The 25,402-nt window shown below is 38.7% G+C and overlaps 2 protein-coding genes across 5 annotated transcripts in view; both read right to left on the minus strand.

Annotated features, from left to right (window-relative positions):
• LOC113538843 (1-phosphatidylinositol 4,5-bisphosphate phosphodiesterase beta-4) overlaps window positions 1–4,591 on the minus strand; it is a 35,723-nt gene extending 31,132 nt beyond the window's left edge. For all 3 annotated transcript variants that reach the window (XR_004578976.2, XM_034308140.2, XM_034308138.2), the window contains exon 1: window positions 4,481–4,591. The gene's annotated coding sequence lies outside the window, so the exon portion shown is untranslated. The remainder of the gene's footprint in view (window positions 1–4,480) is intronic.
• A 3,727-nt stretch (window positions 4,592–8,318) lies between these two features.
• LOC113538670 (1-phosphatidylinositol 4,5-bisphosphate phosphodiesterase beta-1) overlaps window positions 8,319–25,402 on the minus strand; it is a 43,687-nt gene continuing 26,603 nt past the window's right edge. Inside the window, exons 11-32 of one of the 2 annotated variants that reach the window (XM_026933919.3) lie at window positions 25,068–25,225; window positions 24,696–24,778; window positions 24,231–24,315; window positions 23,940–24,126; window positions 23,016–23,092; window positions 22,844–22,940; window positions 22,663–22,747; window positions 22,212–22,336; window positions 20,001–20,155; window positions 19,054–19,218; window positions 18,871–18,970; window positions 18,661–18,765; window positions 18,081–18,196; window positions 16,752–16,887; window positions 16,522–16,575; window positions 16,016–16,235; window positions 15,729–15,909; window positions 15,494–15,570; window positions 15,320–15,409; window positions 14,893–14,950; window positions 14,707–14,793; window positions 8,319–10,954 (exon numbers count right to left, since the gene is read on the minus strand). In XM_026933919.3, coding sequence (XP_026789720.3) covers window positions 10,754–10,954; window positions 14,707–14,793; window positions 14,893–14,950; window positions 15,320–15,409; window positions 15,494–15,570; window positions 15,729–15,909; window positions 16,016–16,235; window positions 16,522–16,575; window positions 16,752–16,887; window positions 18,081–18,196; window positions 18,661–18,765; window positions 18,871–18,970; window positions 19,054–19,218; window positions 20,001–20,155; window positions 22,212–22,336; window positions 22,663–22,747; window positions 22,844–22,940; window positions 23,016–23,092; window positions 23,940–24,126; window positions 24,231–24,315; window positions 24,696–24,778; window positions 25,068–25,225 — 2,642 coding nt within the window. In that variant the 3' untranslated portion in view covers window positions 8,319–10,753. Of the gene's footprint in view, window positions 10,955–14,706; window positions 14,794–14,892; window positions 14,951–15,319; window positions 15,410–15,493; window positions 15,571–15,728; window positions 15,910–16,015; window positions 16,236–16,521; window positions 16,576–16,751; window positions 16,888–18,080; window positions 18,197–18,660; window positions 18,766–18,870; window positions 18,971–19,053; window positions 19,219–20,000; window positions 20,156–22,211; window positions 22,337–22,662; window positions 22,748–22,843; window positions 22,941–23,015; window positions 23,093–23,939; window positions 24,127–24,230; window positions 24,316–24,695; window positions 24,779–25,067; window positions 25,226–25,402 lie in introns of those variants that run through there. The other variant, XR_008302538.1, reaches the window with a different exon arrangement.

The following is a 25,402-nucleotide window of genomic DNA, read 5'->3' on the forward strand; positions in this document are numbered from 1 at the left end:
GTGTCTGGTTCCTAAATCACCCAGTACCTCCCTCTGTTGGGGTCAGTACTGATAAAAATCAGTATTAAACCAAGATAGATGACAAAACAGTTTGCTGGTGTACACTTACATCTTCTAGTTCTAACTTCTAAGGGCTGGACTGTAACTGAGCATCAAATGCTCAACTCACTTGTCCCACTTGACTTTAAATGCAGCAAAACCATCTTGTAGACACAGGGTATTTTTTTTTGTTCTAATCAAAGTGAATGTCTCTTGGGAGAATATAAGAGACCTGAAGTGACAATCTCATGTGAAGAATTTGCTGACCTGCCTCAGCATTGCGCTGAAAAGAGAGCCAGAAGGCACATGTATCACTCAGCGCTGTGACAAAAGGTCAGAATAACACTCACCCATTTTGTGTTTATCTGTGAGTAAAAAAAAAATGATACAGATGTATTATCTGGAAGTTTTGCTTTCAGCAAAGGTATATTGAAAGGTATACCAGCCCAAGACAGAGAGGGAGTAGGCATGTGGGTGTGAATATGTTAAGCACAGTTAATCAAATTTGACAAAGGCAATCAGATAAGTAGGGAAATAAACACGCTGTTGCTGTTATAGGAAAATAGGCGTGCTGTTATAGGAAAATAATCAATCCGAAAACCTGATATCAGCCCATCCAGAAGTATTTAATTTCTCTTATCCTATTGCAAATATGAAAAAATTTTATTTGAATTTGAATTTAAAGAATGAGACCATAATTTATGTTATAGCAGCTACAAAAATTTGTTCCTTCACCAGCCTCTTTTTTTACTTTTTTGCAGTAAGTAAGACAAAAACTACAGCTTGTTATGTTACCTCCATTCTAACGACTTCCCGTGTAGGAAAACTGAAAGGAACAGCATTACCTCTGTTACAAAGAGCTGACACAGGAGACTCCTTCCAGAAATTCTCCTCACAGGAAACATCACCATGTCAACTATTTTTTTTATCTGTTTATCTGACGTGTCCTCCATTCAAGTCCCTGTGTAAGTTGTTACTAAAGAAACGACAACCTATTAGAAAGAGCACATTGATATAATTCTGTGAATTGTCCTGCAGCCAAAACTACTGTCCGAGCTACTGTTATAGACATTCAACCAACACTTTCTGATCAATCAATTTCAACAATTCAGCATGCTGTGGTGTAAAGGTGAATATTAATAACACGGAAAAATATCAGAAGAAAAGCACAGCTGCTCTTAGTTTAAGCTACACTGATACTCAAGGTGATCACCTGTTTTGTGTGTAAGACACTTTGTGATGTGCTATGTATGTCAATAAAGTAACCGAGGGACAGTTTTTGTCTAAATAATCAAACAGAATCAGAAATCCAGACTGGCACAATCACTTGAGTGTCGCTGCAGGTTACAAGATGCGTGAGACTGCAGCGAGGCCGAAGTATATTACATTTTTTTCCTCCAACACTCTCTTTCACCGAAACCCAACTCAAGCTCAAAATTTTGAGTTGTGATCAGGTTAGATTAAACACTACTGATGACTTCAAACATGATTTGATCATTTCATTTCATACATTGAGTACTGACACTGGCTGTTAAAGTTTTACATGAAGTGCTCTTCATCCCAATTACAGAGTAATGTGAACATTAGGGCAGATTAGTAACCAGTCTAGAGAACTTGCTAATAGCGCAGCTTTGGGAATTAGCAAAATCCCTAAAGAGCTAACTGCTGTTACAAAGCCTGCCTTACAGAATATATTAGCTTTAGACTTGCCTCTAACATCTAAGGGAGAAACTTGTTCAGTTATTGGTGTTGAGTGTTCCTGTTCCTGAATTCCTCATAGCAAGAAAGAGATGAAACTCTATAGCTGCACAGCTATACATCTCCGCTCACAAGGCACATGACCTCAGTGCTCTGCAAAAAAGATGATTTGAGTGGCTGACAAGTGGATTAGGAGATTTGGGGAAGATTATAATGAAATAAACTGTCCGTTGATCTTTCTTGCACTCTTGATCAAAGTAATGCAATGTCCTGTTACAGAAAAAAAAAAAAAAAAAAAAAATCGCAATCCATAATAGGGATTACAACAGGTTACGATAAATTGTGAGATATATATATATATATATAAAATGTCATCAGAAAAATTGCCTAAAATGATTTTCTTTTGAATTTGTCTGTGGTTTCACACTGCACAAGATGCTACAATAATATTAATTCATTCATATTCATATAATTTCTTCATTTCTGTACATTTCCTATTCATTGATTTAGTGATGAATGTATAAAGTAAAGTGGTTCTAAACTGATTCTTAAGTAAGTTCTCTGAGGAAGTTTCATATTAAAGTACAATTATTAAACTGTATGTTTGAATATGAATCCATCCTGTATATGTGAATATGTGGTTGACATGATATCACCCCTAAACATTTAAAATTTACTGGCTTTACTGGTGTCCAGCTGTCTCACTGTCTCATATACTCAAGGCCACTTGCAATAAGTATGCTGTGGAGATGCATATTCTTGATGCAGAGTATGTGAAGCTCTCTGTGTATGAAGAAACAACCCCCTGTGCAGCTTACCCTTTGGGTGTTCCGTTAAAGAATCATAATCTATGCAACAAAATTGAAGTTATTTTCTGCTATCAGAGAGCACAAATGGGTCTCTTGTTGCTACAAGCAAGCAACTTCCTTGTGATAACCTGCATATGAAAGCTGTTTGTGTGCGCGTGTGTGTGTGTGACAGACAGAGAGAGCAAGTGAGACAGACAGGGTGGAGCACATGTAGGTAAGTGCCTGGTACAGTGTCAATACTGGCTATACAAATCTGATACTGGCATAACGAAGCCCAATAAAAGTAGCCGCTTTCACATGCTCTTGGGATAGTCCTGTTTTCCAGTCTTTGCATTCAAGCACCCTACTAACATTAGCTGTCCTGATCTTTATCCTGAAAAGGTAAAGATTATTAACACGTCCAAAACTCAGATGTACAAAAACTTCCACACTTAAAGTGCCACCCATGTGGCACTTTAATATTTAACATACAGAGCACACAAACACAGCATTAAAGCAAGTTAGATGGGGACCTATTTCTGCCAAGAACAAACAATACATTACATAACAATATGTTACATTACATAACATTACATAATATTTATTGGCTAGATGTTACTAGTGTGCAATATACATCCTCTACAACAGTGGTTTTTAAAGAGGGCATCAGTGAAGAATGGCTTCCCTGGGATTTTTTCAAATTTAGTTACAATGGTAGAAATCATAATCCACAATTATCAAATACATATTATAATTATTACTGACATATTTAGATATTAGGCTGTTTGACTGGTCATTGGGAATTAAATGGGTTTAATTAAAAACCTTAACAAACAACTAGGCCTGTAAATAATATCCATTTCAATCTAATGAAAATTTTCATAGTGAGCGGAAGGTTCAGGAATTAAAAAAAAAACATCTGTGGCTTTAGTACATAGTCGAAATACTATTGTAAACATTTAAATACTGAGCCTAATATCTGAATATTTGGATTATTTTCAGGGCAATCCTCTGGACCAGTGGGGACCCCGGTTTGATCCTGAGCTTGGATTATCATCCGTGTGGAGATTTTCATGTTCTCCCCATGTCTATGTGGGTTTCCTCAGAGGTCTCCTTCTACCTGCCAAAAACATGTGCATTGGCTATGCAAAATTTCCCTTAGGTGTGAGTGTGAGTGTGTGTGTGTGTGTGTGTGTGTGTGTGTGTGTGTGTGCATGGTGTCCTGAAATGGACTGGCATCCTATTCAGGATATATTCCTACGTCAGGTCTAGTGTTACCGAGAACCTGACCTGAATCAAGCGGTCACTGAAGGTTAACAAATCAGTGATGTTCATAAATCTGTACTGAGTGGAGTTTTAGTTTACATTTTAAATGGGTGCAGAAAAGTTTGAGAATTCGTGATCTACAGCATATTTACACTGAAGTGCTTCATGCACCAATTGAAATTCTAATAAGTGACAAGCCAGCAGAGAAAACAAGAGCAACACAGGACAGGCTGAATGCTCTGTCTCCTCTGATAACACCAGCAGGAAACATTTGCATATCTTGGGTTCCTCTTGGTAATGGCTGGAACTGCACTGCCAAGTTCGGTTAGAAGCACTAACATGAGTTACAGAATAACCTGTACCCATGAAGACTCTTTGGGTAAATCATTCAAAACTTAGGCAAACCAACTAGGACAGTCATTAAATAGTGTGATAGCAAAACAAACCAGAACTGCAGGTTTAAATGAAATTTCTAGCAGGTTCTTCTCTCCATGAACATGACTAAACAACACACCACAACACAGCAAACACAACTCGCCTGTTCTCTGGACTGGCTGTCAGACGTGCACTTTGTTGTTGTTGTTAACAGATTTTTAAACAAGGATGTGAATTTTAATTATAGTCAGAGCTGAAGGCTGAAGTGTGTATGTGTGTCACTCCAGTCAAAGCTGTGAGTAAAACGCACTCACCCGCAGCGCCGCTGTCTCTGAGGGAAGCTCGCCCTGTGCACCTGTGTGGGTCCCGGGCCCTGTCCTAATTCCCACACCGGCGGCTTGTTCAAGTGCACTTCGTTATGTGTTTTAAGAGACACCCGGAAACAGCGCCGCACAAAGGCAAATTGCTTTAGTGCACTGTAGCTGTTTTTTTTTTTTGTTTTTTTTAACGCTTTGATTTTATAAACAGTTTTTTTTTTACACTATCTGACTTTTAATAAAGTAATTTAATAAAATTTAAGAATTTAATTTAATCTTCCACTAGAAATCTGAAATAACCACACTGTAAATGGTGTACTAGGATACACTAAGAAAACAGTGTAGCCTGACTGCTGGATAGCAATAATAAAAACAATACTGAATTCTCTAATCAGTGTACAGAATCACAACAACTTAAAAAGTGTGCAGTACAGTTTTAATTCTGACCAATCCCGCCTGCTTCTCCGGACATTATCAACCAATCCCACAAGTCTCCCAGAAAGTCTGACCAATCTCATGTGCTCCCTCAGAAAGTCTGACCAATCCCATCTGCTCCTAAAGACGGTGCAATCAAACCTACCTGGTCCTAAAGTTTAGCTTGACCAATCCCACCTGCTGCTGCAGAATGTTTGACCAATTGCATCTGCTCCAGCAGACATTATTAACCTATCCCACATGCCCCCAAGAAAGACTGACCAATCCCCCCCTGCTCTCGCACAAAGTTGGACCAATTCCACCTGCTCCCGAAGAAAGTCTGACCAATCGCACCTGCCCCAGCACAAAAAATTGACCCATCCCAACTGATCCTGATGAAAGTCTAAAGAAACTTAAGTTTGACCAATCCCACCTGCTCATAAAGAAAGTTAATTTTGACCAATCCCACCCCCTCCAGCAGAAAGTTTAGATCAACCAATCCCACCCACTCCCACAGAAAGTTTAGCTTGACCAATCCCACCCACTCCCCACAGAAAGTTTAGCTTGACCAATCCCCCATGCTGCCGTATAAATTTGACCTATCCCACCCGTTCCTGTTATTATTGTTGGCACCTGCCTGTGTAATATTCTGGCGAACTTAACCATTCAGTTTGCAGGCACCACAGCTCCAGGTGGGGGTGAACCATCTGACCTCCTGCCTAAGATAGAGGCCTGTGAGGAGGTCTCTGCAAGCCTGAAGTCTCCACTGCTCCCTTGGTGGGAGACTGATTATTTCTGTATTATTTTCCCAGCCATCGCGTAGCCCCTAGAATGAGAGACAGGCCCTCCTGACGCACCCTCTCCAGTGTGAGAGGGATCAGCTCTAGTAGAGGAAATGCAGACAAGATTTGTTTTTGTCCACATGTGCTAGTGCATCAATCTGCGATCCATCAGAGAGAAAAATAGTCAGCAGTGCTTGTTTCCTCTGGATGAGAAGAGATCAATCTGCCAAATGAATCCCATATCTGTTTCACCCCCTGAGGGTGGAGCCACCATTCTGTCACCAGACAGCCATCCCTGGAGATAAGGTCTGCTCCCAGACTGAGGTGGCCCGAAAGATAAACTGCCAGGAGGCACAGCAGGTGAAGACTGCTCTGTGTCAAAAGGAAGTAAGACAATTTAAACATAGTGAGAGAAGGTGTCTGTTCTGCATGTTTATGTATGACTCCACTGTGGCCTGTCCTGATAAGGACGTGATGACCCTATGGGGGAGGAAAAATGCCTGAGGGCCAAACACAGTATCATCACCTTCTGATAAATTATGTGGTGTTTTCTTTGTACTGAGGACCGCTTTAACTGTTTTCCAGGGCCATGCAGAGGCACGTGCTTGAAGTTACAGAGGGGGCACATGAATCAAGATTTTAAACCACCAACTAGCCTACACCAAAACCTGCTGAACTACAGCAACTGAAATGGGAACAGAACATAACAAACCACACAGTATTATATGATTATATGATTTTAATGTTTTGAACAATGAGGAACAATATGATACACATGATAAAATACACTTTAAATCTTTAGAATCCAATTTAGGATGAAAAGTGAACTAAACACAGAATAACTTCAAAATTGTAGCTACAAAAGCTAGCAAACATCTTGCAAAAGCAAATGCATGGGACATGCACATTTCAGTGGAAGCTCCGTGCGCCAAACTGCAGCCGGTATCCCCTGGCAACCGTGCGCAATACTGCGCATGCGCACCCATGCGAGACACGAGCAGCTCTGGGAGTGAGGTGTTGGCGCCCTCTGGAGGACGTAGGTCATTTTAACCGTTTTTTTTTTTTTCTTTTTCTTTCATTAAATTGAAATGGTTTCTTATTTTTCTGTATAGCCAAAGAAACTGCGCTTCGGCTCGAATCGTCATTTAATCATTATTAGGAACAAACTGAACATACAGGTTGATTATTTGTTTGGATGAGTGGGTGGTCCTAAAATACTGACTGCCCCTCATTGGTCAACCTACACGAGGCTGCAACCCCGCTAGTCAAAATAAGAGTCTACCACCGTAGACGGCTGCTAGATCGTTTTTATGCAATTTGACAGCATTATTTGACAACACATTTAAAATTAATAAAAAAAGGTTTGTGTTGTGTAGGTTTGTGAAGGCTAATTAATATCTATAAGCTAACAAAGGAAGGATGGTGGGGGCGGGACGGGGAAGGGAAGTGATAACTCCTACATATCAAAATATAAGCAGTGGATTATTTACAGATTATCAATAAAAGTCTCTTCGGGTTTGGAGGAAATCCAGTCTGATACACTAATAATTTAAAAATAATAATAGAAAATAGCACTTACTGTAGATGAATAAATGAATGAATAATGAACACGAACTTCTCTCGCTCTCCACCTCTGTCTAACAACATATCACTCCTTCTGCAGTTCTTCTGTGTTGTGGTTACTACTAACTGTCAAAATAACTGCAGTCATAACACTGGTCTTTCTTCCCCCTTTTTTAATCTATCTATCTATCTATCTATCTATCTATCTATCTATCTGTCATTTGTATTATTTGTTTGTTTATTTATTTATATTACTATTTTCATTATAATTTTGCTTGCCATGGTAATCTCTCTTTTCCACAACACACACACACAATTCACAATATTCTTCAATCTTAGAATGCGCAGAAGGTCCATGATCGGCTTCAGAGCACAGGTTCTTACTGGCACCAGGGCCTGTGAGAGCATGCAGACCTGTAGAGTGAAGTGTCAGGGCTGATATTATGAGTGACTATGAATATCTGTTTAGCACCAAAGCCAGCATTCTCATTCCTGTTGGGACGACACCTTGGCATGTGGAACCAGGGTTGACAGAGCAATTCTTCACAAAACATGGTCCTGAAAAGTGTTTGAGAGTGTTTTGAACATTCTGTGAAGTCAGTCACATGTTTAATTCTTCAAGAACCGAGCTCATTATTGAAAGGGTACTCTGTAGCAGAAACCACAGTGATGCAGCAGGTAGCATTGCCGTCTCACAGCTCCAGGTTCCTGGTTTGATCCTGGGTATGGGCTACTGTCTGTATGGTTTCATGGGTTTTCTTCCACCTCCCAAAAACATACAGTGTAACCGAGTATAATAATTAATAATAGCAGCCATGGAGGTTAAGCAATGGTAGACTCTTGTTTGTACTAGCAGGATTGCAGAAGAATAAGAGTTCGCTCAGATTGACCAGTGAGCGGTAATCAGCAGTTTACACCCACCCACTTGTCCAGGCCGATAAAAAAGCTGCGTGTTCAATTTGTTCCTAATAATGAGTAAAAGATGAATCAGGCTGAATACAAGTTGAGAAATTGACAGATACAAAACACGGTATGAACAGTATGTGAGAATTTTACTGACATTAACTACAGTTTATGGCTGCTTACAGTAGGTGATTATTTAGAAATATTGAAGAGATACAAACAGGCCACCTTAGGTGTTGGGACATTACAATTTGATGATGGTGGAGAGCACACACACACACACACACACACACACACAAATCATTTGGAATTTGGAATGACTTCAATTCACTGCCATAGAAAAGATCATAGTATACTAAACTATCTAAATAATTAACTTAGACATCTTTTGCACTCTGTGAATTCCACATTTCACAAAAATGTTTTATTAAAACCATTGCACAGCACAAGCACAACTTACATTCAACATTACTCATCTTTTAAAGATGCAGATACTGTGGTACCAATAATACAGTTTGATGAAATCAAATGTTTGTCGATATTTTTTTCCTAATCTATGTCTGTTCTGCTGAATGGAATTAAGGTTTGAAATAAATAAAGTGGCACTCAATAGCATACACTGTCAATAGTTTGACATTTAAACAATTTCAAAGTAAATCTGTAGTATAAACATTTTAAAAGTGCGTGCACGGTTGATACAAAAAGAAGAGCTCTATACATCAACACTTTTTTACATTCCACATCTAACACAGAGAACATTCAAAGGCACAGAACGTCACTTCAAAACGATCAAAAATGAGTCCAGTCATAAAAGTGTTTCAAGTAATCTTACATTGCAAAAAAGAGTTTGGTCAAAAGAAAACAACAGCACAGAGTCATCTTGTAAAAAAAATTATACAATGTAATTCAATAAAATGGCTCTTATGTGTAACCACACGGAATATCATTTACAACTAGTACGTGTGAAAAATCAAATTTTAATACTTGTTTGATAGCATTTATAGATGCAGCAAGACTACCATGGATTTTGCCATGGCTTTAATATATTGCATTGCATCTAATGACAACTTTAAAAATGAAACTAGATCATCATATACATTATGAATAGGGATCAGTCAAGAGATCAAATGGATGTAATTATATTCTGTTTCATGTTTCCAGGGTTCATGTTGGACCTGTCAGGACTAGGCAATTGTTTGGCACTTTATTTTAGTGGTCCATAGCAATCATATACTGCAATAAATACAAAGCAGGAATATAATTAACACATTTACATGAATGTAAGAATTAAGTCACCACTTAACTTAAAACCTAGATCTAATCTAAATGTTACAAACCTATATAAATAGAAGTGAAAGTGACAGACGTGCTTTAATCAGAGCGTAACACTGAGAAACCACCAGGGGAAGTATGGGGAAGCATATTCTGGAAAATTATCATCACAATACTTCACTTGGCATCACTGACCCCATGCTTCAAATCCTATGGTGAACCAATGAAATGGAAACATACTGAAAGAAGAATCTCACTCAAGTAAAAAGATTGCATAATAATACCAATACCTCATGAAATCCAAAGTGCATTTCCATATTTCTGATAGTATTTCCACCCCTTCTGCATTAAGATATCAATTTCTTTACTTAATTACTTCAGTAAATAGGTTATTCTACTATAATATATATATATATATACTTAGCAAAAAACTATAATAATTAAGCATACTATAATGAAATAGAAAAGGAATGCAAAATAATTGGTCCTAAAATGGCCTCTTAATAAAATGAATGAAAAATAAATGGAAATAGCATATTGTTAAATCTATCTGCTGATAAAGATGTTTCTTACTATGTACTATGTAAAAAAAAAAAAAAACAAGTATGTCTTTACATATTACATCACATAACAAGCTATATAGTTGCATTTACAAATTGCACAAACTGCTCAATGCACCCTATTCATGCATTTCTGAAAAAATGTTACTGTCCTGTACTGGACCCACTTAGTACAAACTTTATACTCTGCTGTACTTAACCAGTCTAGATGAAACAGAACAAAAAATATCAGCAGCAAATTTAACAAAAATAATGAATTTACATCTGCAAGCCACCTGTGCTTGCAAATAAAAATATTATAAATTAAATGTGGGTACAGTGACCACTTCAAAAACTTCTGAAAGAGAAATCAGAGCTACAGTAATGTATGTGGTCCCTGCCCTCCATGCCCACACTCACACACACCTTCTTCAAACTTTTTACTTACTGGCCATAAACATCTGATTAGGATCATGAGTTATGTAGAACACACCATATTAACTACAACACAAGTGAATATCATGTAAAAGTTAATTTGACCCCAAAATGTGATTATTCCTATTATGAGAAATCAGTAAATCATAGATCATAAATAATCACATCATAAGTAATAGGTTCATGTGGTTCAAGTGCTCTAAGTGATTTCTTGCCTGTTATCCTTTTACCCTCCACCCACAGGCATTCTCCAAAACACATTAGTGACAAAGATGTCAAATCCCAAAAAAAAAAAAAAAACAGTTACCATTGGCAAAACGAGTTAGGAAGAGTGCCTGTAGCACGCTGGAATTCTTAATGCTTCACTCTTTCCTCTCGTCCTCCATATCGTCCTCAGACTGCGCTCCCTTATGGCTGAGTTTCTCTAGTGTGCTAGAAGAAGGCAGGGACTCCTGATCATTCCCGTCAGTCTTTCGCTTAGTCGTCTCCTGCACAAACTCCTGAATCTCCACTGGCAGCCGACGAAACTTGTCCTGATACTCCTGATCCAGTTCATTCTGAAGCTGAGAACAGATCATATCCATTATCTACACGGTGTTAAAGCGACTCCACAGAAAATGCCAACGGCCTTTCACAGCATTTACACTTGACCTAACATTTACACAATAAAGCATGAATCAAAATGATCTCTCCCAAGCTGACACCCTAATCACAAACTTTACCATCTGTTAAAGGTCACAATAAATGTGTCAAGCCCATAATACAGCTTTTTACAGAATCAGCAGTTGAGAGGGTGAACTGTTTGCCAGATGAAACCATTATGTAGTGTTAATGAAATCAGTCTTCGGAAAAAATTAACATTATTCTTCTTGTTAAAATGCTGTAGTAATATTTTGAAACAACCCAACTGTTGGCACACAAGAGGCTGTCTGAGCAGCAAGAGACATCACACAGTGATCTGCATAGAGATGTTAGTAGGCTACAGTATTGACGACTCTAGATCACTACGTAAGATGATCTGGAAAAACCTGTCAGATGACACTACGGCTGAATTCTGGAAATCACCCAAAACGGCAAAAAATTGCTTTATAAGCAAAAAAAATTTTTGCCAGTAATATACTTTGACATCTTTTCTTTATGAAAACAAAGTTTAAAGCATCGAAGCATCATCAATGTAGAAAAACTATCAAGTATCAGTATCTGCAGTAATCCTTTCATGCTACACAGTGTAGTTAATGCTCTAGCTATCTGTATGCATCTGAAGATGGATAAGCCACCAGACTACAGTGTGGAACTTGAGGATGAGTGCTCCTGGCGCTCAAGTTTTTCAAGTTAGATGAAGTTCATGCCTTCTAGGGAGGTGTCTCAACTTAGAACTTCATCTAACTTGAAAAATGTTGAAGTAACGTTAGCTAATTTGCTAATGTTAACTTGCTATATTGAACAAAGTTAGCCTGTTTTCTTTGCTAATACCAGGTTAGACTAACATTACTTTCTGTACCTAACATTATTGTCTCTCAGTAAGTCAAATTCTAGCTAATGGTAGAATACATACTGGTTATTGGTTATCATCAGTTACTTTTGATTTTTAATACTTGAGTACGGTTAAAAGTAGCAACATTTTTTTACTTTCACTCGAGTATGTTTTTTGGCTGGATACTTACACTTACACTTACACACTGTCTATACTATCTATATCTATCTACACCCTCCCCTTCATCAAACTAAATTAAATAAATGCATTTCCTTAGTAAGACTAGCTACAATTATTTCAGAAAGATGTTACAGATACTCTCGAGTGGAATAACTCAGTTGGCCTGTGCATGTATGTTACAGAGACAGATCCATGCCAGCGAATTGCTCTTTGAATGACAAGATTAATCCAGTTCCACAGTTTGTTGATGTCACTGTCAACTGTTTTTAACAGCCAAGGAGGTATACTGTAACTAGCTGTAACTAGCAAACATTAAGTGTTGATAAGTGGCCAGTCATCAGAATTTATTTATTTATTTATTATCATCATGCTCAATATTAGGCAACATTTTGGTTACTGATTTTAAATTTATTTTTGTATTCCAGATTTTCTTTTCAGCCTTGCAGCCTAGGATAGACCTACTGGTAAAAGTTGTATGAGAGCTATCCTGGCCCAAGATGGATCCAAGACATTATAGATTTTTCAGTGTGTCAAAATAATTCCAGGGTATAAATTCAAATTAAAATACCCCCCTCCCAAAATTTGTTTTTTAACATTTACATTTATTGCATTTAGCAGTAACCATTATCCAGCTCGACTTACAGAAGTGCTAACAAATCACACAACTGGATATATACAGTATACTGATACTTCTGAGCTACTTTTCAAAGGCAAAGCAATTTGTTCATTCTTAATGTCATAATTTGGTGAGAGCAGCACTGGGAACAGATGTGCTTGTGTGTGCCCTGAGGCCTAAAGGACCCTGGGGAAAGAGATACAGCTACAAAATACAGAAATCCAGCTCCTGAACTACCTACCTGAGACTCTGGGACACAACAGCACTTATTATATTGTACCAATTTCTACAATGTCTAACACCTTTCTCATTGTACAGAAACTCATGCACTGAACTTTGAGCCTATACCTTTTGCACATCTCACTGAAGAAACCAGAAGGCAGCTCATTATGTTCTTACCATGTTATACATGTCATTATACCATTATCTGAAGGATATGATTTTTGATTTTGTATATTTACATACATTGCACTACCATTTTATATTCTATATTTATACAAATTGCACTGCTACTTAATGATACCATACTTAATTATTTAATCATGTCAGGCTGTACATCATGAATTGTGTTTGTGTTTGTATACCTTGGTGATGAATTCTCAAATGTATTTGGTCAGAAGGTGTTGAGTAATTATTCTAGAACAGCAGCTCTGACAATAGCCTCAGCTGTAATTCAAATGATAGGTTTATATTAATGCTCTAAATTTAATATATTATAGTTCCTATACTAACAACTAATTTACAGGGACCTGAATAGCAGACGCTCCACACAACCTAAGCCTAATAATAAATGGATATAAAAACAGTGGTGTTGTTTAACAAAGCAAAACATCTAATTGTTAGTATGGTGAAGTTTCTATAAGGAGCCAACACTTATGAAAGGAGTCTCCAGTGACAACACTATATAACTGTCAGAGGTAAAGCTTTTTCTTTAAGGTTTCAGCCACGGGAGAGTCTTCAGGACAGAAGACTTCATGCCCTGTGGTTTCTCAGTGGCTAGCTGCTTTTTTTCTTCTTATTAATTTCAAGAAAGGGAAAACAGAGGCTGGCAAGGGTGAGTTACACAACATAAAATATAACTATAAAAGTATAAAAATGGTCATTATTTAATTTAAAAAAAATAACCGCTGGAAAACTGCTGTGGTATAAGCATAATAAAACATTTTGGGGCATGCTTTGCTATTTTCCTATGTATGCCCTGTCATGCTTTATTCCTTATTTAATGTTATTTATTCATTTTCTGTTTAATGTTTAATGTTATTTGTCAGGTAAGGTGGTATACCTTGTAAGACTTTACCTTTGTTTGTACTGAATGCTGTTCGTCTGGTCAGTTTGTATAACTTTAATATTGCTTGTGGAATTATTGGTGGTTTGTGGTTTTTGGATATCTACAGATTTTAGCAAAGACCCCTGCATATCAACCTTCCCCTGTAAATCAACCCCCTGTAATGTGCACCAACTTTCACTCATACAATACTGAAGACATGACATCAGTGGTGAACTTAATTCCCCCATAATGGCTATAAAATATGCAAACATCTGCAGTCTCATGATGCAACAAATGCCGAATGTACTGTAACAATACATAACAGCTGTTGTGATGCACTAAACAAGTTACAAAGGAGGCCACTGTGTCTATCAAATTCCATCTATATATAAACTGAACTCATACAATCTATTCTCTTTCAATAATTATAATAGTAATATTGCTAAGAAGTATTTTTTTAATCTTTTGGCTTCCATTTTAAGTGACATTAAAAGGATAATCAGTGATATTGGTGTACATTCACTGATACTAGCTGTGCCGAAGCTTAAAATTCAAACAAAAACAGTGCTTTCATTTAGTGTTCCCTTCAACCCCCACACACACACACACACAACGTAAGCTAGAAGCCCTGAATGCTAGTGCAAAAGGGGGCAGTTTCTGAGGCAAGAGAACCGATAGATCTTTGTCTTGATTGGTTGGATGTTGTTGGTCCACATTATTTGTTTTCAGGCATGTCACAGAGGCCAGAGTTTCTCTTCTCTAAGCTTCTCTAACATACCTTAGGTTTTTCTTCAATGATTTGTTGAAGAATGTTCTTATGGTTCTCTGCAAGCTTTTCATGTCTTTTGGTTTGAGCATCTTCCAGCTGGACAAAGAATATAAACAATAAGGTTAAACCAATCAGGTTAAAGTCATGGCAGCTGTTTTTGGTCACATCACCTCTGTGTGACAGAATATTTCTTACCCTTTTAATATGTTGTACCACTTCATTAACATATGACCTGTTGATCTCCAGCTTTTCCCTAAAAGCACAGACATTTGGTTAAAAAATTTGGACAGTCCATTAAATTACTCTGGCAGCACACAGTGATAATGTGTCTGATGCCAGAATATATTAAGTGGCACGTCTGGTGATGTCTGGCACATGTCTAGTGCAGTGTTTCACAGTTTCACAATGCTACAAAATTTGTTCAGATTTTCTATACTGTGGCAGTTGTTTATTTTATGGAAAATGTTTATAAGAATAATTTATAAAATAAAGGAATGTGAATCAGCTCTTAAACTGATTAAAAATCTAGGACACATTTAGTATTTATACTTGGTATACACCTTATACTTGGTTCAGAATTGCCTTTAGTTTTTTCTGAGATTCTTTCAAAATCTCTACTTACTCCTCTGTCAAGTGTTTCTCTTTCGATTTGGCTTCATTCAGCTTCTCCTGCCTTTTCTTGTCCATTCTCTTTTTCAGTTCTTTCTTTTCTCTGTGGACATTAAGGCATCAGTAAGGCCCATGCTGGGACTAAACGAGAGGCATTGTTTCTGTGTTTTATTCATATCAAGCTTACTTTTCACACAAGTCTTTCAGTTTCTTCATTTGGCTGCTTTGACTCTCCTCAGCTAGCAGGGTGAGTTTCTCCATTAGCTGTAGAATATTTATGAGAAGATGTAGTTAACCATTTACATTCAATCATCAGCGGGTGTATTCACTATATACATTTATTTATATATAGTGTGTGGTGTATAAATAAAAATCTTGATATGACATTTTCATCTTAACGAGATGTTAGTCATTCACTGTACCTGCTTGATGTGTTCTTTTTTCAGGTACTTCTCACTGTAATACTGTTCCTGCCGCAGGTTCAGGAGCTGCTGCTGCTGCTGTTCTTTGAGCTCAGCCAGTTTCTGTCCACTCTCCTGGTCCAGAGTTGCCAGCTCCTGCTCGAAAAACGAGGCACCATGCTCTGGACTGGAGGACAGACACCTAAGGAACAGAGCTTAAATCTGAAGTCCATCCACCTCCCAGCGATAGAGTATATACATTTTTTGCACTTTTAAAAGGGAATCTTGAGTAGAGAATGTAGACCTACCTCTTCTTACCATCTCGTTTTGCAGACTTCTGCAGCACAGATCTTCTGCGGAGGTAGTCATGCTGGAATTCGTTGTATTTGGCTGTATGCTCCTTGATCAGTTCTGTGGTTTTTTTGTGATGTTTCTTCACCAGCTCCTTCATTTCTTTATAATGTCTCCTCTGCTCCCTGACAAACACCTTCTGTTGCTTCAGCTCCTCTAATGTGTGAGCCTCCATCTCTAAGATGGGACAAAGTTCATAAAGTTAAATTCATTAGCCTGAAAGGAGTACATACAATCATTAAACAATTTTTATTGCCTGGACGTTTATTCAAAAAAGAAAGATTTATTAGTCTTAAGGGACAACAAAAGTGTTAACAATTTGATTAGAAAAGAGAAGCAAAAGGGGTTCAGGCAATATTCCTAATATATTAATTGTATTATTCTTGTCTTATAGAACTATACATTGAATGTAAATAGGAGTGTTTGACAGTCATTGTGGTGTGTAGCACAAACAGCGACTGACCAGTGAGGACACTGTGTATAAGATCTTCAGTCTTTGCTGCAGATTTAGCTGACCCTAAAACACACAAGCACCTCTACAGATAAATTTTGTGAATACGCAAATTGACCAGCAGTAGATGCAATATTTGTTTAATATTCATATAATTCGGAAATAGAAAATGCTAGAAGTAAGAAATCAATTTAGCTCTCAGTAATTTGAAGATGTGATGGTAATAAATTTGGTGCTGTTACCTGTAGACTGGGGCTGTGTATTGAGCTGTGACGCTGGTTTCGGCGTCACACTCAGAGTGTGACTCAGGCCGTTCTCCACAGGTGCAGGTTTGGGCTCACTCTTTGCCTCTGAAGCCTGCTCAACACCTGACTCATTCTGACAAACAAGAGTTGATAAAGATGATTCATGGTGAAAACAACATTTAAAGAGGCTTGTCTTTGATGGGCCCTTTGTTTTTTGGGGAGTTTTTTCTTAACTGCAATATTGTAATTCATTATAAGATTCAAGATTCAAGATTCAAAGTGTTTATTGTCATGTGCACAGTGAGGAAACCAAGTTTCCCTGAACAATGAAATTCTTTCTTTGCTGTCCACATTTCAAATAATATGTTTCAAAAACATCAAAAGAGTAAAACAATAATTTCTAATCTAGGGGGGTTTGGAGGGAGGGGTCATATGCAGTCTAAAAGACGAGTTCCTTTCATCAGGAAATTGCGAGTTAAAAGCCTGATGATGCCAAAGCCATCCAAGGCCTAGGGAGCACAATTGGCCCCTTTTAATCACAGCGACATTAGCCAATCACAGGCATCTGTGAGCTTATGTATGCAGAAGAGGGTGCTTCTGTATGCGGAAGAGATACAAGTGTGTTACTCTGCCCTGTGACATAGCATGAGCTGCAGTTCTGAAAGATGCGGTTGGCATATGGCTTCTCATATCTCAGAGGAAGCATGTGTTAGCCTTCACCCTCCTCGGTTGGTAGCTGTCATATAACAGCGGAGAGATAGTGGGTGGGAATTGGCAGATGACCAAATTGGGCAGAAAATGGGGGAAAAACAAGTTGTAACTAATATGAATCCCTTTTTATTTACTAGAATCATTGTGACAATCACTGACCATGGTGTTAATTCACTGAGAACCTAACTAAGTCAGTATCACATATTAATAGTTAAGAAATGGCTACCGTTAACGCAATGTTAGGAGCAAATGTGTTTAACCCTCTGATTGTTGTAACAATAACTTGGAAAAAAGGAAACAAACAGACAGAGCAAGTGGTGTTTCAAGTGAATATTCAGATATATTAACATTTCATAAGAGATTTCCTCAAAACAGCTAAAAGTTTACTTACATCTAAATTACAATCCTGAGGTTGTTCAAGTTACCAAAAAATATTAATTTACAAAAGTATTATATCAGTCCACTCTTCCATTCATATGTTCATATGTTCATATAGTAAATTAAAAGCTTTAATTCCACTCATGTAATTCTGTTAAGCCACATCAGCACTGAGATGAACCTGCAGTGAACTATGTAATCTGGATGTAACAAGGTTCAGTCGTATACAAGCCCCACCTCTTTGGCATCTTTCTCCTCCTCCCCTTCTTCTAATGTCAGAGCCGCCAGCTGCTTGGATCTCTGCTCCATTAAGTTGACGTATCTAATAGGGTTAGACAGGGCCTCTATGACATCTGTTCCAATAAAAAAACACACAGTCAGTCGTCACAAGCATGGCAAATTTTATCCAGACTGGCAATTCATCATTATTTGCATTCACACTGGCATCACAATTTTTTCCCTGCTGCCTGTTATGTTATCTGCCATGTTATCTGCCTCGGCGCTGACGTCACTGGCAACTTCTGTGGGAGACTGAGCGCCCCTCAAAACAAAAGCGTTAAATGCTGTTGAAAAGGCTAGAGCCAATTGCACCTGTAGGCCCCAACGGCATACAACATCTGAAGTAAAGTCACATGTGCTGAACAGGAAGCACAAGTCCCATTAGTCTCTGCATTTCACAGCTTCTGGAAAACACCTTCAGCTCAAGGCTGCATCGATAAAACCTGCGGCACTGTGATCATGATGGAATTTCACATTCGCACAATAGGTTGAAGAAAAAGGGCAAGTAATTATTATGTGCTAATTTGATACTACTTACCTGCAAAGGTGTCTGGCACATAATCTTTCACTTCAATATACACAAATAGAGCAGGAAGAGTGAGCGACTGGTTTTTCTCATTTCTCAGTCCAACATACCGGTAACCTGTAACAACAATAAAGCTTGTATAAAAATGCTTTCATGTGCATTTCACATCATATAATCGCATATAACTCTAAATCCTGTTTAGCGGAGAAAGCAGACATCTACCTGGTCGAATGGCTGATACAGGAATTAACCGATGACCTATGAACTTTCCACCCTCCTCAAATACAGCTATTCTCAATGAGGCCAGAGTAGGCAGAACCACCTGTCAAAGAAGGGAAAACAACAGTAAAATGATTTATTTAAAGCCACAAGCTTTATGTGACTCTTCTGGGTGAAGTGCTCTACCTTTTTAAAGACGATCGGCTCTTCATCCCACACAGGGTTGATGGCATTGTTCTGGGACGTCTTTGTTTTGAATGCTTTCCGTCTTGTGTCAACTGGCAGCCCAAACATGTCAATCTCCACATACACCCCCACTTTCTTGTCAGTAAGGAACTGTCCTGATATGATCTGATTGGAAAAAACAGTAATAAATGCATTCACTATATAATAATACATACGCAATCCTGTAAGTATATCTGTTACCTTGTTGCATGAAATATGCTTATGTCAAGCCTGATGAGTCACTTTATTGACTCTGTCTATGATCATGTAACCAGGACCTTGAAAATTCAATACACTTGTGCAATGTACATTGCCTGACTCTGATTAGTTCTTTGTCCTGTGTTCTTTCAACACAGGTTTATAATAATCCTAAAAAATACAGACATTTGTACAATATTTATTTGTACAATATTTATTCACTCACAGCAAGAAAGCACAAAAATGACGCTCGAAGCTCAATGATTGGTGGCAGTTGTGAGTCAGTGGTAGCATTAACTGAAAAGCCTGAACTGCACAATAAATAAAAATTATGGCTCTATTTTTTTTACTTGATGTAAATGTGCTTGTGTTTTATACAACACCAAATGTTGAATGCATAATTCTTCTGCCCCATTCAGGAAAACAAAGTAAATCTATTATGTAAAACAATAAAAACAAAAAACAAATAATAATAATGACATGACATGATAAATCTAAGTGATAATAATGGTTCTGTAGTTCAGTAATTTTCAGTAGTTGTGTTGGTGAAGGTGTTGAGTATTTTGTATTAACAAGTGCTGCTTATACTTTTCCAAAAAGAGTTGCTATTTACTAATCATCTTATGAAATCCCCACAGGGGCCTCCTATGCACTAAACAGAAATCACAAACATTTACTTGCAATATGAAGCCACTCCATAGGACACTAACCTTTATTGATAAAGTATTGGCTACAATGCCATCCACAGTGCTTTCTGTGAAGGGGTCAAAGTGCTTATCTGGTCGCCTCATGAACTCAGGCTTAAGCCTGTAGCCACTCTTCCCATTATACTCATACATGCCCAAGTTCAGCTGCATGGACAGATCTAGGTAAGCAAAAGAAGACACAGAACATTCATAAAGATGTATTTTAAGTTTTTCAACTACAATGAAACGATGTCCCCTTTGAGGACCTAAACCTTCTTGCGGCAAAGGGGCCGCGGCAGCAGGGGCGTAGTCGAGCATCAGCTCCGTACAGAGAGGAGGTGGGTCAAACCGGCAGGTAACGAGTGATGATTCTCACCTATGTGTGATCAAGTTGAGTTTACTTATGTGTGCTTTGTTCGTCTTTTCCGGGGAACACTGTGAATGAGAGAGCGACAAAAAAACATTCTTCTGAAACGACAAAAAAAGCACACATAACCTGCTTTCTCTCCATCCGCAGCCAACACTCAACCACACCCCTGCTGCCACCAGGGCTTATGCACTTTAACCTCAAAGCTACTTAATGATAACTTAATGCTCCCAGTAGGGCCACTCTTGGTTACTGTGATCCACTCCAGGAGCCAGGCATCGGGTGGTGTGCTCAGGAGACTGTCTGTCAACTGATCACCACTTGGTGGTGAGTAGGATTTGTCACACAGGGCCTTAATTGTTGTTTGTGAGTGTTTGTGAGTGTGACAAATTTAACTCCCACTTCCAAAAGGGCTTCTCCCCTGTATCGCATGAGGTCAGGAAAAGCGAGTCTGAATTGACCATGCGCAAGTCCACAATTGTAGAGGCAGCTTCAGGAAGATGTGGCCAGAAGGCTGTCAGTGCCTGTCATGGTGGTAACCCTAGAATATACTAGTAGACAGTGATGAGGGAAGCTATTAAGTTGAAGAAGGAGGCTTTGGGATTACCAATCACAGAAAGCTCTCCTGATTCAAGCTCTGCTGAGCAAGTGCGGGGGAGTGTTGACCTCTTTACTCTAGAATAGTTGATCAGCTCTTGACTGTGGTCTTTGCACATTTTTGAGGGGGTGTGGGAGTATGCTAAACCAGTCTACATTTTTTTTGTGGATTTGGAGAAAGCCTATGATCATGTGCCACAACAATTTGTTGTGGGAGGTATTTGGGTCCCCACTTCATGCAGTCTGGTCTGTAGTCTGGTTTGTATGAGCACAGTGATAGTTGTGTTCACATTCTTGGCTTTGAGTCGAAACCATTTAAGGTGGGTGTCATGCTCCTTAAAGGGTGTGTCTTGTTTCCATTCCTGTTTGTAGTTTTCAGGAACAAAATATCAGGACACAGCCATGGTTAGAAAGTGTCCAGTATTGGGGAATAGAAGTAGCATCCCTGTTATTTTATAGGTGATGTTGATGTCTTGGCACCATCAGAAGTAGACCTCCAACATCCACTTGAGTACTGCTGAGTGTAAAGCGGCTGGGATGATAATCAGCACCTCCTAGTCTGAGAGCATGGCTCTCTCCCAGAAAAGGGTGGGATGTTCCTGTCAGGTACCAAGTACCACGGGATCTTATTTACAAGTGATGGAAAAAGACAGAAATTGACAAACAGAAAAGAAGAAATTGACAAACGGATCAGATCGGGGCAGTAGTGTTACAGTCCCCGTACTGGTCTGTGGTGGTAAGGAAAAGCTCAGTATTCACACAAAGGTCTATGCTCACAAGTTAATCTATGTTCATATCCTCACCTAAGGTCGTGAGCTGTGGCTAGTGACCAACAGAATAAGGTCACAGGTTGCAAGTGGCAGAAATGAGGTTCCTCCTCAAGTCATGTCAAGCTGACTCTCCATGATAGGGTGAGGAGCTCAGCAACCCGAGAGAGCCTCGAGGTAGGGCTGCTGCTTGTCCAAATCAAGAGGAGCCAGATGATGTGATTCGGGGCACCTAATAAGGATACCCCAAGTCAGATCTGCTAGAGCTGTAGCTGCTGGAGAGATTATATCTCACAGTTGGCTTGGGAACATTTAGGGACCCCCTAGGAGGAGCTGGAATCTGTGAATGGGGATAGTCTGGGCTGACCTCCTCACCCTGTTGCCACCTCGGCTTCCACCAGAATAATGAATGAAATGATGTTCATTTCATTCATTTTCCTGGTGGGAAATGAATGAAATGATGTTCATATACAGAGGATGACTTAAGAAATAGACTGCGTTTACCTATTGTCTGAAAGTTTAGTGCCACCAGCTGGCAGCCTGCGTTCCAGAACACTTGAGGCATGTAGTTGGAGGAGTCGACTCGAGTGCCCTTGGGGTAGATTCTACTGAGCTGAAGCTTGTTGTATCTTAGAGAATTCGGTTAAGAATGTAAAGGCATTCTTTTAACAGGTAAAACTTCTCAATGTAAAGAGGTTATTATCTTAAACATTTATAGTATAACACTGGGTAATATACAGCGGAAGGAATATGATCAATTATAATTATAACTGATTATTATAGTTCTGACTATAATCACGTATCTGCTTTTTTTGGGCCACAATTTGTGCATAAAAATTTAGATAGCTATCATCATTCCTCACCATGTTTATTCAGACACCATATGGGTTACAGCAGGATAAAACAGAAGTGGCAGTAACTTTTAACTGCAGGACTTATTTAATAGAAAAGATACTCCACAAACTCCACAGGAGTCTTGGTGAGCTGCTCTAGGGCCTTCGTCTCCACAAACGACGACATTTGATAACTGCGGTTGACCTCTGAAAACACAATGATGGAAAAGGCATCAGCGAGTACATCATAGTAGCAAATTAGGCCAAATGAATGAGCCCAACATTACAAGTAATTCTGCTCACTTTTTGAAGTCTCAAAGGAGTGGAACTTAGTGGGTTGGATGTAATTAACTAGAGTGGACATTTCTTCAGTAGCAAAAGCCTCAGATCCTGCTGTGCCCTGTAGAGAATCCATACACAAACACATCAGCTGCTAAATCTTCAGACTTGCTATAAATGTGATAAGCCCACTTACCTCATCCATTGACTTCTTACAGTCATCATCATCATCGTCATCATCTTCATCATCATCCGCCTCCACCTCTGCTGAAGCTAATGGACATCAGTAAAGAGGGACAAAAACACATTACTGGCTTAAGCTTAAGGCTTGGTTTATACTTCTGTGAGTCATACTATCACATACGTCATACTTGTATGCAACTTGAGCACGTGCAATAGGGAAGGGGACACTAAAAACTGTTGGCTAAGTGTGGAATAAAAATACTAATGAAACCGGGTAGGTTCATAAACATTCATACAGTCAGTGGTTAGAACTGATAGCTTTATTTACTAATGAGAGTAAATGAAACTACTGCAGTGTTAGTGGAACTGTGTACTGCATTGATTTGCAGACGCCATGCCCAAAATTTCCAATTTTAATTTATGCGCCTTCAGACATGCAACATTTTCACTTTGGTTACATCACAAGTGTGTGGACTTAGAGGAAAGACAATATAATCACAATATAACACCCTATAATGTCTGTAACATGATGATGAGCTGTACTTGTGAGCAGTCATAAGTATATTATATATATCTTATGCCTAGCCTATATAAGCACTTGCCAACTGACAAAATGCAAGTTAGGTCCCTTGAACAAAGTGCTCCTCCTAAAGTTGATATGAAGCCACCATCGGTTAACAGTATACACCACTGGTAATAGCACAGTAACTAGCAATCCAAGCTATAAAAGCAATAGCATTGCATTAACATAGTTATGTCTTTACTTCACACCCCACCAGATGGCACTATAAGGATAACAAACAGGGGCAAAAAACATGTGCACCTGAAACAGGTGGTGATTTAAAAGTCACTACTTAGAACAGTCTTCAGCATTCTTTTCTTCATCCTAATACTTTAGAAAAAAAAGACTAAGTCTTTAACCTCATGTTGAGTTTACCTGCAGGCCCAGCGCTGGGTGAGGATGGCTCAAACACACTGGAGGAGTCACTGTTGGTGTTCGAGGCTTGCTCTGACAGCTTCTTCTTTGTGCTTCCATCGGGTGGTTTGGGGTGAGATTTTTTATTCTTAATGAGGATCTTCCCCATGAGTTCCTGTGGACTGGGCAGTGGAACCCCTGCCTCAAGCTAAAAATACACAGGAACGACAATTTCCTTATATGCTGTCCTTATTGTAGACTTTGTGCATGATTGTAATAGTGTGAAAAGGATCCTGAACACAAGTTACATACCGGATATTTCTCAAGTGGCTCAGTTAAAAGGGCATCTCCGAAAATTGATCTGCAATATTCCGCCATCTTGGCTTGTTGTTTCGGACTGTAATTACAAACACAATTACATTTTTGATAAAAAAAAAAATAATAAAATTTCTCAAAATTCTCAAAGGTAAGAATGTATTTTATCAGCCAAACAATGCCATAGGCTTTTACAAACTTGTGCTACTTTAAAAGGTGTCATAATGAGCTGTCAATTTATGCCACATATTCTTGCATACAGGAAGAAAAGGAGCAGCAACAGTGTATGGCATTTCAAGAGGGACAAGTGAAAACAAATTGTGCATTACAGACTATGCTATAATCATTCTACTCCTTGTTGCCATAGTTGCATTCAGCTCTTGTGTGTGCAGAACATTGGCACTCCAAGGCCAAAGGTAAGAGAGGCTTGTCACATGCAGGCAGTGTGGTGCTTTCACTCACGAGTCCACATGATTCTCAAAGGATAGGATGATGGGAAAAGGAGACGTTTTAAAAGCACATTCGGCAATGGCCTCAATTACTTCCTGAAATAGAATAGTTTGAATATGAATAGGTTTTAGAGGGGAGAATATAATCATTAGCTGAGATGTAAAAATCTAATACACTCAAGTTCTCCTATCTAAATGCAGTTCATTTCAGTGTGATAAACTCATTCAGCCTTACAATTACATTAAGAAAGTATTAAGTTGATAGGATGCCACAGAGTTAAAGGCCTTCTGGGGTAAAACCAATAGAAAACCAGTTGCATCTGGATCAGCTTAAGATGTAACTAAGTGACAGTCCAAAGTTTATTGTGTCTATAGTGTGCATTACCTTAAAGGAAATCTCAGAGGTCATAGTGAAGCCATGGGTGATAACAGGCTCCTCTTCAGCTGTCCGACCTTTCCAGCAGTCCAGTTCCACACAGCGACAGCCAGACAGCAGCACCTGCCTGTACATCTCCACTGAAGAGTTTCCCGCTAGCTGCCCCGCTGGAAAATACACACACATACACACATGCATACACACACACTCCATTCAGAATTCTAAATTGATCATTACGTGAAAACTAAGTAACAGAAGTCTGGTTCAAGGACCAAGTACAGCTTATGGGCAGTACTATATGCAGTCTGAGTTTAACCCCCATATTCTGTTCATTAGTTACCAAA

The sequence above is a fragment of the Pangasianodon hypophthalmus genome, chromosome 10 (assembly GCF_027358585.1).
Source record: "Pangasianodon hypophthalmus isolate fPanHyp1 chromosome 10, fPanHyp1.pri, whole genome shotgun sequence".
NCBI lineage: Eukaryota > Metazoa > Chordata > Actinopteri > Siluriformes > Pangasiidae > Pangasianodon > Pangasianodon hypophthalmus.